This window comes from Haliotis cracherodii, unplaced genomic scaffold (genome assembly GCF_022045235.1).
Source record: "Haliotis cracherodii isolate W230 unplaced genomic scaffold, xgHalCrac1.p SCAF_8, whole genome shotgun sequence".
NCBI lineage: Eukaryota > Metazoa > Mollusca > Gastropoda > Lepetellida > Haliotidae > Haliotis > Haliotis cracherodii.
The window spans coordinates 59,558,692-59,573,005 of NW_027266341.1; the positions used below are offsets into that span (position 1 = coordinate 59,558,692).

The following is a 14,314-nucleotide window of genomic DNA, read 5'->3' on the forward strand; positions in this document are numbered from 1 at the left end:
TTCACTACACACCAAGGCGTCGCTGCAAGGAGTTTATTGATAGTATTACCAAAGGGAGAGAACTCGGTCAAGGCACCTGTTTCCGGTTTCATAGTTTTGTCTGGAAGTTGTCGGCGAAAATGAACACATTTCTGTCAAGATTGAACACCATATTTGCCTTTACACTTAGTGTAATGGCAGCTTTGACATTTTGTTGTTTTCTCACAACAGCGTTTAATCTCCATAAACAACCGCTGACCGTATCTGCAGGAAAAGTGTCTGTGTGAGTGAAGCCTGTTACCATATGTTTTGCCCAGCCGGCACACTGACGTGTCTTTTAAGCATTGGTCATAATGTATAAATTTGTAGAGTTTTTCAGATTATTTCTTGATTTCTTTTATTAGACCATTGCCCATCAAATTCGTTTTCTTTACTTTCAGCAAGAACGTCCCCGACTACTCAGCCGATAGGGAAAAGAGTGATCTTGGATTCGTTACCTTCGACCTGCAAGCTGATATCCTTTTGCGCTTTTGCCGTTGAAAGTCTTTACACGGAAAAATATACTGTACCTAACATTTTGAGACGATGCATGAAAAAACAATTTGGACAACAACCTTATGTGTGATGTGTGTGCGTGGGGGGCGGGGTTGGTGTGTGTGTGTGTGCTAATTTATATGATTAAATTTAACGCTAGTATATATGTAAAAGACTGGAATCCATCTGAGTAGTTTAACGTAACATATGGTATTAATAAGTTTGGAGCCAAGTTCAATATTTCCACATATGATAGGCACTGTTTCTTTTTTTGCATATGTTTGACGTTACTATTATGATGTTTATGTGAACCACTTGGTATATTCTACTAAATAGCCAAGTCTACATTCATTGTGGCCTACCTTTAGAATACAGTACCACAAACTTTTCAAACACATGACAATACCCTATGAAGTAATTTGTAGTATTTTGTTGCCAGTCACACCGGCGAAACAATGCCCTGTGACGTCAGGAGTCATTGAGTGTGCATAAGCTCCTCCCAGTGATCTATCATCTCTACACGCAATGTCATTGAATACTCCCAGCAGTGTTGAGAGTTTTGAATATTTGTTTACTAAATATAGCCTGCAGCGGCGCATTTTAGAACAAGCGCTAGATTATGAAAGCTGTTTTATTTTTTATATATGTTTTTATTCCGTATTTCTCGTAATTCAAGTAGATAAAAATTAAAATGGTTATAAATGGGAACTAATGTACATATGTTATTTTTCTGGTTCATTAATTTTCATTATTATGCACAAGAATGCAGTTTATTGGGGATTTAGCTGAACACATCCAAATGTCACCAGTGTTAGGGTAGGTTACCCCGAACTCTATCCTTAGCCCTTGGATCCCCTTTACGATCAATCACCCCTTTACGATCATTAGGGTTAGGTTCCCGTTTAGTGGCTATTAGATAACCCTGAACTCTATCCTTAGCCCTTGGATCCCCTTTACGATCAATGACCCCTTTACAATCATTAGGGTTAGGTACTTGTATAGTGGCCTTTTAGATTCTATAGAGGCTCCTAATATTCTTCACACAAATACGTATAGTATAAAGGATGCAATGGTTTTGTTTGGACTATTTTGGCTACTGGAAACTGTCCTAGAACATTCACACAAGCCACTTTTACCTGCTACATTATTTTCAGTACTGATTCAAAAGCGAACTCACCTTTGTGTCGTCACTAGCCATGCTCATGCCTCCCTCGTTCCTTACTATTATCCACATCATCCTTACAGTGTTCCCTACCACACTTTTCTGTCACAAAAAGTGAATTATTAAATACTATATCATTCATGCGTACGCGTCCCCCCGGAGGGCGGAAGGTCCGGTGTTCGATCCCCGGCCACGTCATACCTAAAGACGTTAAAATGCGGTACGTGTTGTTACCCTGTCTGGCACTCGGCATTAAGGGGCTAAAACAAGGACTGGTCGGCTCGGAGACAGTATACTGTGTCTGAGTGCATGGTATCTCAGTGAGCTAGCAGTATAAATCGGCATCAGTCCGGACTAGTACAAGCAGACACACATACACACACACGTGCATGCACATCGCGATATAAGTGCAATAATCTTGGACGCGACATTAAACCCAATTTCACCTCACCCCATTCATGCGTACTCGCGAGTTCAACGTCTGACGCCCGGAGAGCGGAAGGTCCGGGGTTCGATCCCCGGCTGCGTCATACCAAAAGACGTTAAAAGATGGTACTTGTTGTTACCCTGTCTGACGCTCGGCATTAAGGGGCTAAAACAAGGACTGGTCGGCTCGGAGTCAGTATACTGTGTCTGAGTGGGGTATTCATGTTAAACTGCGGCATGATATCTGAGTGAGCTAGCACTATTAATCGGCATCAGTCCGGACTAGTACAAGCAGCCACACAAACACACACATGTACATGCACATCGCTATATAAGTGCAATAATCTTGGACGCGACGTTAAACCCCATTTCACCTCACCTCAACGTCTGACGCCTGGAGCTGTTTTCAGTTCGTGCCATATCTGCTCATTCCTCACCACTCGGTATCATGTAGATTACGGAATGGGGCGAGTGTGCCAAATGGCATCGGGATCATTCGTAAGTGTCAGTAGACTAAAGTCACGAGACACCATGCCTACTCGTAACCTTCTTAAGTGTCCGTCACCTACTCGACCCTTTTCGTTCAGTTCCGTAATGTCATAGGCATGACTAGGTAAATTTTCACTTTGTTTCACAGTGTGGATGTAGCTCAGTGGGTTAGCTGTCGGCCGTGAGTTCGCATCCGACAGATTCTCACAAAAACTGGTTGCTTGTCTTTGAGACAAGTCACCTACGGCAGAGATCGTCCTCACAAGAAGTTGTGGTACTGTATTCTAAAGGTGCTCCAAAATTGAACATGTCCCTAACTATATGTATCGTCCAGTACCCTATTTTCGAACTTTATGCTAAGCAACCTAGTTAGATAATGACCAAAGGGATAATGGACTACAAGGTTGCAAAATTACTGGGCCACAAAACTACCAAGATATGAAATGACCCCATCAGAAGAAAAGTAACAAATGTTATATTTGGGATAACACTCTCTTGGTAAAGTTCAGATTCTCATACTTGGGTTGTGTCCCGTGCGGGATTCCGCTAGAGTCAGGCACCTAATCGCCAGCAGACAAAGTCAGCGATCTAACCCACTCAGCTACCGAGGCTTCCTCAAAATGAAAGATGAAAGTCTGACAACTGGTAGTTTAGATCGCTGACTTTATGTGCTGGCGATTAGGTGCCTTATTCCGGCAGGGTGGGTTCGAATCCCCCACAGGACTCTACCCAAAAAAGTACGAGAATCTGTACTTTACCAAGAGAGTGTTATCCCAAATATAACATTTGTTACTTTTGACCACTTTCTAAATGGCATTGTGTGTTCAGAAGAAAAAAAGTTATGATATTATTAAGATTGTCCATGCTGAAGAATTGTAATCACTTGCCCTTAACTGTCTCACATCTCCAGCCTCTGTTCAACTGGAATGTCAAACAGCTGTTCCTATACCTCACAGCTGAATACCAAACACCAGATTACGTAAGTGAAGTAAAATGATGGTGCAGTAGCTATAAGATGTCTGAGTCCTGTGATGGCATTTGTCCACATTACCAACCCGGTTCACCCTGTCAGCAAGTAGACAAGGTAAGGAGTTCATCTGTGGGATGCAAGCAGACAAGGTAAGGATTTCATCTGTGGGATGCAAGTAGACAAGGTAAGGAGTTCATCTGTGGGATGCAAGCAGACAAGGTAAGGATTTCATCTGTGGGATGCATGCAGAAAAGGTAAGGATTTCATCTGTGGGATGCATGTAGACAAGGTAAGGATTTCATCTGTGGGATGCAAGTAGACAAGGTAAGGATTTCATCTGTGGGATGCAAGCAGACAAGGTAAGGATTTCATCTGTGGGATGCAAGCAGACAAGGTAAGGATTTCATCTGTGGGATGCATGTAGACAAGGTAAGGATTTCATCTGTGGGATGCAAGCAGACAAGGTAAGGATTTCATCTGTGGGATGCAAGCAGACAAGGTAAAGATTTCATCTGTGGGATGCAAGCAGACAAGGTAAGGATTTCATCTGTGGGATGCATGCAGACAAGGTAAGGATTTCATCTGTGGGATGCAAGCAGACAAGGTAAGGATTTCATCTGTGGGATGCAAGCAGACAAGGTAAGGATTTCATCTGTGGGATGCTGAGTGTTTGCAGTACATGTAGTGAGACAAAGGGTTTAACTAAGAGGGTTAGCTTGGCCAATCAGTTAAGCACGTCATGGCTTGGGTATGTTATAGGACACATGAACTACATTTATTCTATCCTACCCACTTATTATACATAATAGTTAAACACACAATAGCAGACACTGAAGAATAATAACATAAATTTGGCACATGGCATGGCACGTTGCAAGGGTTCCAGGGTCTAAAAGTCTTGCACAGTCAAGTAGGATGGTATGCAAGGCCAGCAGGGGTTGTGGTGAGTCGCAAAACAGCGTAAGGTAAATTCTTAATCTTTGGATCTGTTTTAATGTCACTTGTACCCTGAAACATGATACGTATGCATGGTCATTCAGTAAAACACATCAATTGAAATAAAGGTCAACTATGTGTAGTCATAGCCAAATGGCCGTCCATAGATATGGCAGTATTCAGTTTCCATCCCCTGTTGTTTCATTTCCAGTCCTCGCTATCACATGCATCATTTTACTTTATCTTGTTGGGACAGTCGGGTAGCCTAGTGGTTAAAGCGTTCGCTTGTCATGCCGAAGACCCAGGTTCGATTCCCGACATGGGTACAATGTGTGAATCCCATTTCTGGTGTCCCCCGCCATGATATTGTTGGAATATTGCTAAAAGCGGCGTAAAACCATACTCACTCACTCGCTCACTTTATCTTGTTGGTCTTTAGAAGGATAGTCTTTAACTAGTGCTGGTGATGTTAAGATTTAATCAGTTTTGAAAATGTTAGTTTTGTTCATTACTTCTCTGCTTGGTTCATTATGCAGAGTTCTCTCTAGTTGACAAGTTGTGGGGCCATTTAAAAAAAACCAAGCCAACACAACATATGGGATCCTGTGTATAGGATGTGTTGACAATGTCATCTTTGTGTGTGCAGAAGCTGAATCAGGTCGTGCTGTGGGACAAGATTATCCAGCGCGGAGACAATGCCATCATCGACTTGAAGAGTTCCAACACCAAATACTACTTCTGGGACTATGGCAATGGGCTGAAGTAAGTTGTCATCACTTCCCAGCTAAACCAAGTCTCATCTACACATTAAGCACTTCATGGGTCTCTGGGTTAGAATGAGTCCACAGTAATCTATATTTGTTGTAAGAACTGACAGAATGACTTGATAATGATTGATTGCCTGTCATTGACCCACAACAGCATGTAATGTTGCTCATGATATCAATCACTGGTCATCACTCGATAATTGTTGTCAACTGAAATCTGGAGTGTGGAATCCAATGTTCTTCAGTTTGAATCCCAAATCTACCCTGATTTTTGGTTTGTCTAAACCTTAACAACGCTCATAGGTCTACGGCATCACTGTGTGCTCTCTCTTATGTGACACACAATGAAATAATTTGCCATAAAGCTGTAGGGATATGCCCCACTGACAAACTCCTGGACCCACTTGCACAAAGCGATCTTAGCGCAAAGATAATCGTAACTCCCATGCTTTAACATAGGCTTACAATAGTTGTAGTGCTAAGATCGCTTTGTGCAAGTGGGTCCTGGTCTATTGTGTTAATAGTTAGTGGTAAGGTGAGGTAAGAAGGGGTTTAACATTCGTTCAAGATTGTTGCTCTTATGTAGTGATGTGCATGCACATGTGTGTTTCTGTGGCTGCTGGTACTAGTTTGGACTAATGCTGCTTTTATAATGCTAGCCCACTGAGATACAATGCCAGTTTAACATGGATACCTCACTCAGACCTAGTTTACCGACTCCAAGCCGACCAATCCTTGTTGTATCCCCTTGATGCCGAGCACCAGGCAGGATAACAAGTACCATTTTTAATGTCTTTTGGCATGAAACAGCCAGAGATCGAACCCTCAACCTTCTGCTCTTTGGGCAGATGCTCTGTTCACTAGGCCATGGTGGCGGTCGTCAATAGTAAGTATGTGTATCATGATATGTATCATATCGTCTCCCATGAAGCCGTGATACATATGATATCGTGACCTTGCTGTAAAGTCAGTTCTCACATGATTAGCTAGGAGTCATTTTATGCATTTCGTCGCCAGGGGCAACAAGAATGTGACCATGACGTTATCCTGGAACGTGATTCCCAATGCTGGGACCCTGCCCAAGGTGATGGGAGACGGCAGCCATTCCTTTACCTTCCCTGACCAGTACAGTGCAGGCCGCTTCTAGCCCCGACTCCCACCAGCTCACACCTGTAGGAAGCGAGGAGTTGTTCTGTACTGCTTCATTACTTCATCATTACTGTACTTGGTCATACTTTTCACAGTTTCTCCTGTTTATTTGTTGATAATTGCTCACCCAGATAACAGCTGACCAGTTTAGTTTTGAGTCGGACGACCAGTTTAGTTTTGAGTCGGACATAAATTTTGTAAAGTAAATTTCTTTTTTAAATGCTTTGGTTTGTTTCGAATTTGTATTTTTGAAATGTTGTGTTTTGGGGAATTTGAGGGTTTATGTTTTGAAAGTTAACCTTTAAGGAAAACAGGGAACATTAAATCTGTAAGACAAGGAAACAAGTTGAGCAGGTCTTCAAGTTTCAGTTTCAAATAAGTGACGTTCAGTTATAAATATGTTACGTCCAGTGAGGAATATGTTAAATCCAGTTAGAAATAGGTTACATCCAGTTAGGAATATGTTATGTCCAGTTAGGAATATATTAAATCCATTTAGAAATACATGTAGGTTACGTCCAGTTAGGAATATGTTATGTCGAGTGAGGAATATGTTAAATCCAGTTAGGAATATGTTAAAGCCAGTTAGAAATAGGTTCAGTTAAGAGTAGGTTATGTTCAGTTATGAATAAGTTACATTCAGGTAGAAATAGGTTCAGTAGACTAAAGAATAAGTTACACTGAGCTAGGAATAAGTTATGAAATCTATTAATAAACAGCTGTTCATTTTTAACAAATATCACTGCGAGCTACTGTCTGTGTATCATGGTCCATCAGATTCACTTTCATCTCGATCCATCACTCTTGTACGTCAGTGTTTATGATGTTGGTCTGTTTTAGTGTTTAAAAATCTCTGAGACAATGTAGAGAATATGTTCCAGTGTTCACAGCTAAGTCCTATATGTCGAGGTCTTGTGTCACAACACTGACACTCAAAGTTACCAATGTCATTAAAATCAAATCGCTACTGCTAAACAAAGATCTGAGGACATCCCATTAAGGGTCACGTCAAAACGACCTTTCCAGAGTGTTCTTCTTATCAGTTTTAGTTTTTTTAATCGAGAATACGTCAAAATATTTTTCGAAGTGTAGTCGCCAGTTTGAAACTAGTGTTGTTAAGCTCGAGAAAGCTGCCTTCTGATTGGCTAATGTCGATTTTTTGTCAATCTTTCCATTGGTCGGTCAAAATTAGAGAAAGGTCGTTCTGATGTGATCCATAATGGGATGTCTTTGTTTAGAGGTAGCGAGAACTAATATCTGCTTAAAAGTTACATACACTGGGGTCCCCAGATTGGAATGCTCTACATTGCTATGGGAGCTAGCCTCAAGACCCCACTGCTTCCTTAATTGTGAACACTTGTGTACATCCTAGTTAGGCGTAGCTGGTGACTGTATGACATATGTATATCACTTCTTTGCAGGGAGAGTGTGTGTATGTGCGGTCTATTAATTCTCTCGATGAAACCGTTGTGATGATTGAAGATCCATTGATGTTAAACCTTTGTTTGTGGTGAGTGAAAGAGAATATTTAAGGATGATATTGTTTTAATGACAGATATTTGGAGCGCATCTATCAGGTAACATCTTGTGCATTCAAGACACCAGGGACAGACCAGCACAAGATTCTCCTGGCGGAATGGGTAAATGGGACTTTCGTTATTAATGTACACTAGGATTTAGAACCATGTATTTATGAAGAATGTAAGTTCATTGTTTGTTGCTACAATCATTGTTCTAAGTATGTGACGTCGGAATGTGTGTGTGTGTGTGTGTGTGTGTGTCTGTCTGTGTGTGTGTCTGTTTCGGTGTGTGTCTGTGTGTGTTTCGGTGTGTGTGTGTGTGTCGATGTGTGTCTGTGTGTGTGTGTCCGTCTGTGTGTCTGTGTGTGGGTCATCTACACCTGGTGTTGGTGTGGCTGAAAGTGCCTTGGTGTTGACTGTTGGTGGAATAATGGAGGTCGTTGAGCACCATCCATGATGTGAATGTTGTGTATTAATTTTGTTTGGGGGCTACAGTTACAGCTGTGATTTTTTAAGTAAGAATTAAAGAAATGCGTATATATCATGTAATTAGTTCTATATTAAAAAACCCATTTTGACAAGAAAAAGATCTTTAAAATAAATTTTAAGAAATTATTCTGTTTTGTGGTCATTCTGTTGTACCTTTTTAGTTACAATGGAGTTTCAACCAATGTACCAATATTTATTTGAAATTTAAAATCTGCATTTAAACATAATAAATATACTGAACAAAACAAATTAGGGATCATGAATACTTTGGGGAATATCTTTTAGTAGTGAAGGCATCATATCCAAGTTGCATGGATCGATGTTCATGATATCCATCACTAGATTGTCTGGTCCACAAACAGTCATAGGGAGTATAGCCAGTCATACCTGTCACATCTTGTGAGGGGACACTGGTATAGGCACTCATACCTCTCACATCTAATAATGTCTAAATGTAAATGTTTATATGGAACCAGAAAAAAACAATGAAAATCAACTGAGTATTTCCAAACTTTTTTCTCTTTCTCTCTCTTCTTTCTCTCTCTTCTCTTTCTCTCTCTTCTTTTTCTCTCCCCTCTCTCTCACTCACACTGTCAATCTTTTGGGAATTCAACAAAGAACAAAGATGTCTTGATTTGTAGACATTTTATAGACACTGAATAACCCCACATAATGGTGACTGAAAGTTTTCAAGAAATGACAAGACAATGAATATGTAATTGGGTACAAACTAATGTGATGTGTTGCAATCTCTTGCATTCAGTCAGTGGTTTCAAATAAAAGCAGTTTACAAAGAAGAAAATGATGAATAATACAAATAGGGTTAAGCAAATGCAAAGGGCTCAACAGTATGACCTACTGCCTGGAAGTAGTAGGTAACCATCAAGTCAATACTGGGTAACCATCAAGTCAGTACTGGGTTACCGTGAAGTCAGTACATAGTTACCATCAAGTCACTACTAGAATACCATCAAATCAGAATTTGGTTACCGTGAAGTCAGTACTGGGTTACCATCAAGTCAGTACTAGAATACCATCAAGTCAGTACTGGGTTACCATCAAGTCAGTACTGGGTTACCATCAAGTCAGTACTAGGTAACCATCAAGTCAGTACTGGGTTACCGTCAAGTCAGTACTAGGTAACCATCAAGTCAGTACTGGGTTACCGTCAAGTCAGTACATAGTTACCATCAAGTCAGGTTACTGAGTGTTTATAGAGATACCACAGGAGGGGCAAACACTCATGTTGTGTGGAACTATTAACAAATTTACACTGTACATAATATTGTTTGTTCAGATTGGTGTACAAAATAAGCATCATTTCACTGATGGCTACACTGGAATAAATAACACGCTTCTAGGCAACACAGATTAATATACATTCAGAAGAAATATCCACATCAGCGTTCTGCATCGGTGTTCCCGTGTAGGACACCAACAGACTACTGCTGTATCAACCCTATACACAACTCATACAACTCAACCTTTTCAAGCAATACTGCACTATTAAATAAAAGCACCGAGCATTAAGGGGCAAGTAAACTCAACATACCAATTTTAAAGATCTTAATACTTCAGGGCAGACTTCATCACAAAAATCTTGACCAAAATTCAGTTTGAAAAAACGGAAATAGTTAAAACGGGTTCCTGATCAGTTTGACTGCTTCCACCTCGAATTTGTAATCGCAATGCAGGGCTTAATCTGTCTGGTCATTTGTCTGATCAATGTGTTAACAACTTGTGTTAACAACTTGTGTCAACTAATTAGTAACAACACTGAAGAATCCTTCGGTTGCCTACATAGAGGATGAACCTGCCCTGACAGGCATTCATTGTGTGGAACAGGACCGAGGCCAGCAGGTTGTTTATGCTACCTGAACAGGATGTTAGTCATAAAGTACTACTTACAGATTGTTAATTGTTATTTAAATAATTCAAAATGTCAAGATCAAAGGGGACGTTTCACACATTCAACCATGTTTGCAATATTATTATTTTTGTAGGATTAACAGAATAGCAGAAACAGTATATGTACATCTGCTAAGAATCTCAAGATAGATGAAGACAGCAAACTAGTCTACATATACGCCAATGAAAACATGCACCGCTGCATCTGTTGCTTTGGGCCACGCCCTTATTAGCTTTGTTTTGGAAGCTGATAACAGTGTGTCAGTCATTTCAGCACTTTCTCATGGACATCTAAATACCTTCTCTGAATATTCTGAAGTTTTCTCTCCTGGAAATTGACTTGTCTAGGAAAATCAAACTAATTTTTTTCAGTATACTTGCCCTTTAACAGCTACAATAAACATGCATTTCTGTTTACCTTCATTAAAGCTGGAAATGTTGCACTTCCATGATTATATTGAATACTACTTGCATGACAACATCTTTCAGCAATCAATCACATTGACATTATCTGGACACTCAGACAATTTCCATAAAAGTTGAACAGTACTTAAAAACAATCATAACATGAGGGGATTAGCATGGCACTTTCCTTGACATTTTCACTGATATTTGAACAGTAAACTACGTTTAGAACGAACACGCTTACAACAAACCTTTTCTGGGTCCCGTCCATTTGCTGTTGGTATGCTGTATATATGCATACTGTATGCTGTATATATGCATATATACAGACTACGGTTATAACAAACTAAAATTAGTGGTTTCTTTGTGTTAATTATAACTGTAGTTTACTGTAGTTATAAAGGCAGATTCACAGTGTCATATCAATACATGATCAGGTCTTGAAATAGTTGAATAGGAAATAGCATATGGAGGATCACTGTCCACAAACTCAATCTCTGAACAAGTTTGAAGATTGCAATAAGCTGTTATTTGTTGCACAGCTTATTCACTGCAGTGGTACCAACCATGAACATAAAAACATGTTGTTGTTAAAACTACTTGTAACGACAAACCAATTGGTTCATTTAGACTGAAAACTCACCCGAAACACTACCTCTGCTACATTGGAGCAACATTCAAGAAACTGTATTCCATACTTGTTTCAGTCATCAGCCAAGTCTGGACAGTGACAACAAGGCAATAACAAAGGACATCTCTTCATAGTTTATATGGACAACAGTACATTGGACTGGGCAGGACTTCCTTCTGTGCATCCAAGTACATGAGTACCTCAAGAGGTCTGTCCTGGATATTCAACATCATGCAATGATCTGATGGCGATGTCACCTGTCTTACTTCATGATCTGATGGCGATGTCACCTGTCTTACTTCATGCCATGATCTGATGGCGATGTCACCTGTCTTACTTCATGCCATGATCTGATGGCGATGTCACCTGTCTTACTTCATGCCATGATCTGATGGCGATGTCACCTGTCTTACTTCATGCCATGATCTGATGGCGATGACACCTATCTTACTTCATGCCATGATCTAATGGGGATGTCACCGGTCTTACTTCATGCCATGATCTGATGGCGATGACACCTATCTTACTTCATGCCATGATCTGATGGCGATGTCACCTGTCTTACTTCATGTCATGATCTGATGGCGATGTCACCTGTCTTACTTCATGATCTGATGGCGATGTCACCTGTTTTACTTCATGCCATGATCTGATGGCGATGTCACCTGTCTCACTTCATGCCATGATCTGATGGCGATGTCACCTGTCTTACTTCATGATCTGATGGCGATGTCACCTGTCTTACTTCATGCCATGATCTGATGGCGATGTCACCTGTCTTACTTCATGCCATGATCTGATGGCGATGTCACCTGTCTTACTTCATGCCATGATCTGATGGCGATGTCACCTGTCTCACTTCATGGCTTGAGGTGATGGCAGGTTCTGTTTCACTCCAGGCTTTCTGTATTGACAATCATGTTGCTTATCCCTGACTGTGAATCCCCTGCACACTTTCTGGTTCTCTACATCATGTTAAATCACTAAATGTTCTTCAGAAATCAATGCCCTACAAATAATACAAGTTTGGTCAGATGGAAATGACACTTGGTGCTGTAGTGACTGTGACTATAAATATGTGCATACGAAACAAAATACACTGGTACAAAACTCAACACTCATTTAGGCAAATCTAAAAATATGGAATCACCTAAAAAACAGATGAACTGATAGGTTCAAGGCAAACAAACAAAGCACATCATTCACTCACTCAGTCATTCACTCAAAAATCTAAGCATGACTCACACAAAGTGAAACAGATCTTAGTCAGACCCTCTTAGTTTACACAGATCTAAGTGAAACTTACTCAATGTACATGGATCTAAGTAAGACTTGATTGGTGTACACAGATCTGAGCAAGATTCACTTGGTGTGAAACAGGTCTAAGTCAGACTCTCTCAGTGTATGCAGATCTAAGTGTCACACACTATGTACATGAATCTAAGTAAGACTTGATTGGCGTACACAGATCTGAACAAGATTCACTCAGTGTGAAACAGGTCTAAGTCAGACTCTCTCAGTGTACACAGATCTAAGTAAAACTCAGTAACACAACATCGCATCGACATGTCACTCACATCACTCTTACGTTCTCCTAAATATATTATGATAAATATTGTGTACGAACTTACATGGAGACAGTCCATGCAACAGATCAACATGTCCCAGACCTCCCATGCACAACATATGCAATCTCTAAAACATGGTAACCATGGTAACAATCAAATGTGAATCAGTCCTCGCAAATCTTAAGGAAATGTTATCACATTAGAATATGATTATTTGTGCTAGGTTAATGATGTTAAACATGTGATCCTAGTGTTTGCTATGGTGGTCCCTGGTAAAGCAGCCACAGCCAGTATGACACACTCCGCCAGACAGGGTAAACTATACTCTGTTTCTGCAGCTCATCCAATCTCATTAAAATCAGATCTCAGTCCTCGCTACTGCTAAACAAAGATCTGAGGACATCTTATTATGGGTCACGTCAGGGCGACCTTGCGCGAACTTTGACCAACCCATCCAATGACCAATCAGAAGGCAGCTTTTTCGTGCTTTATGGCACTAATTTCAAATTGGCGACTACGCTTCGAAACATATTTTGACAAATTCTTGATTAAACATTTGAAACCTGAACAAAAGAACCTTCTGGAATGGGTAATAAATGGTCTAGATTGTATGGATTCAGTCGTTAAACCCGTAACTATCATTCGGAATACCCATGTTAAAGTTTCGAGAATGCATGATTAGAACATTCCGACATTCCGACTGTCACATTCATGATCTGGGAAGCGACGCTCTCATTGGTCAGATGAAAAGTCGTTCTGACGTGACCCCTACTGGGATGTCCTTAGATCTTTAGCGGTAGCGAGAACTAAGGTCTGATTAAAATGAGATTGCAGCTCATCTGACAATCGTACCACTCACACCCAACAGACTCATCCTGGAGGCAATAATTCCATATAGATACTGGCTCTCTGTACAGCGATACTTCCTACCAATATGGCACAACCATTGACAAAACAGTTCGGGGGATCTACACCCGTGAAGAAGATCCATGTACACAACATGCAGCAGATTGGGTGGTGTTACTTGTCAAGGGGATACTCACATAGCGTTGGCTCTTGTCTTCACACAAACAATTAATGAACAAACCGATAGTCAACCCTTATCAACAACATCACATAATACTTCAGCATAGATCACTGGGAGTAGCTATAAGGCTGAAGGTTGTCAGTTGCCCTGCCACAGAGTCGGAGATAGGCTTGTATGACAGTAGGAGACTACAGCGACACACTTGGATAGACACCCACCTCAACCCCATCCAGACACCCACCTCAACCCCACCCAGACACCCACCTCAACCCCACCCAGACACCCACCTCAACCCCATCCAGACACCCACCTCAACCCCACCCAGACACCCACCTCAACCCCACCCAGACACCC

The 14,314-nt window shown here is 40.8% G+C and overlaps 1 protein-coding gene across 1 annotated transcript; it reads left to right on the forward strand.

The window, feature by feature from the left end:
* The first annotated feature begins 67 nt into the window (after positions 1-67).
* LOC139450213 (signal peptidase complex subunit 3-like) lies at positions 68-8,514 on the forward strand. Its single transcript, XM_071231886.1, has 5 exons — positions 68-262; positions 420-493; positions 3,493-3,569; positions 5,143-5,258; positions 6,281-8,514. Exons 1-5 carry the CDS (start codon positions 120-122, stop codon positions 6,408-6,410), a joined length of 540 nt encoding a protein of 179 aa, XP_071087987.1. The 5' UTR covers positions 68-119; the 3' UTR covers positions 6,411-8,514.
* The last annotated feature ends 5,800 nt before the right edge of the window (positions 8,515-14,314 follow it).

Bases quoted from the DNA above. Each gene is read 5' to 3' on its own strand.
- LOC139450213 (XM_071231886.1), top strand. From the start codon at position 120: ATGAACACATTTCTGTCAAGATTGAACACCATATTTGCCTTTACACTT. The intron at 494-3,492 runs ATATCCTTTTGC...TAACTGTCTCAC, and splicing joins TACCTTCGACCTGCAAGCTG to ATCTCCAGCCTCTGTTCAAC. The intron at 3,570-5,142 runs GTAAGTGAAGTA...TTGTGTGTGCAG, and splicing joins AATACCAAACACCAGATTAC to AAGCTGAATCAGGTCGTGCT.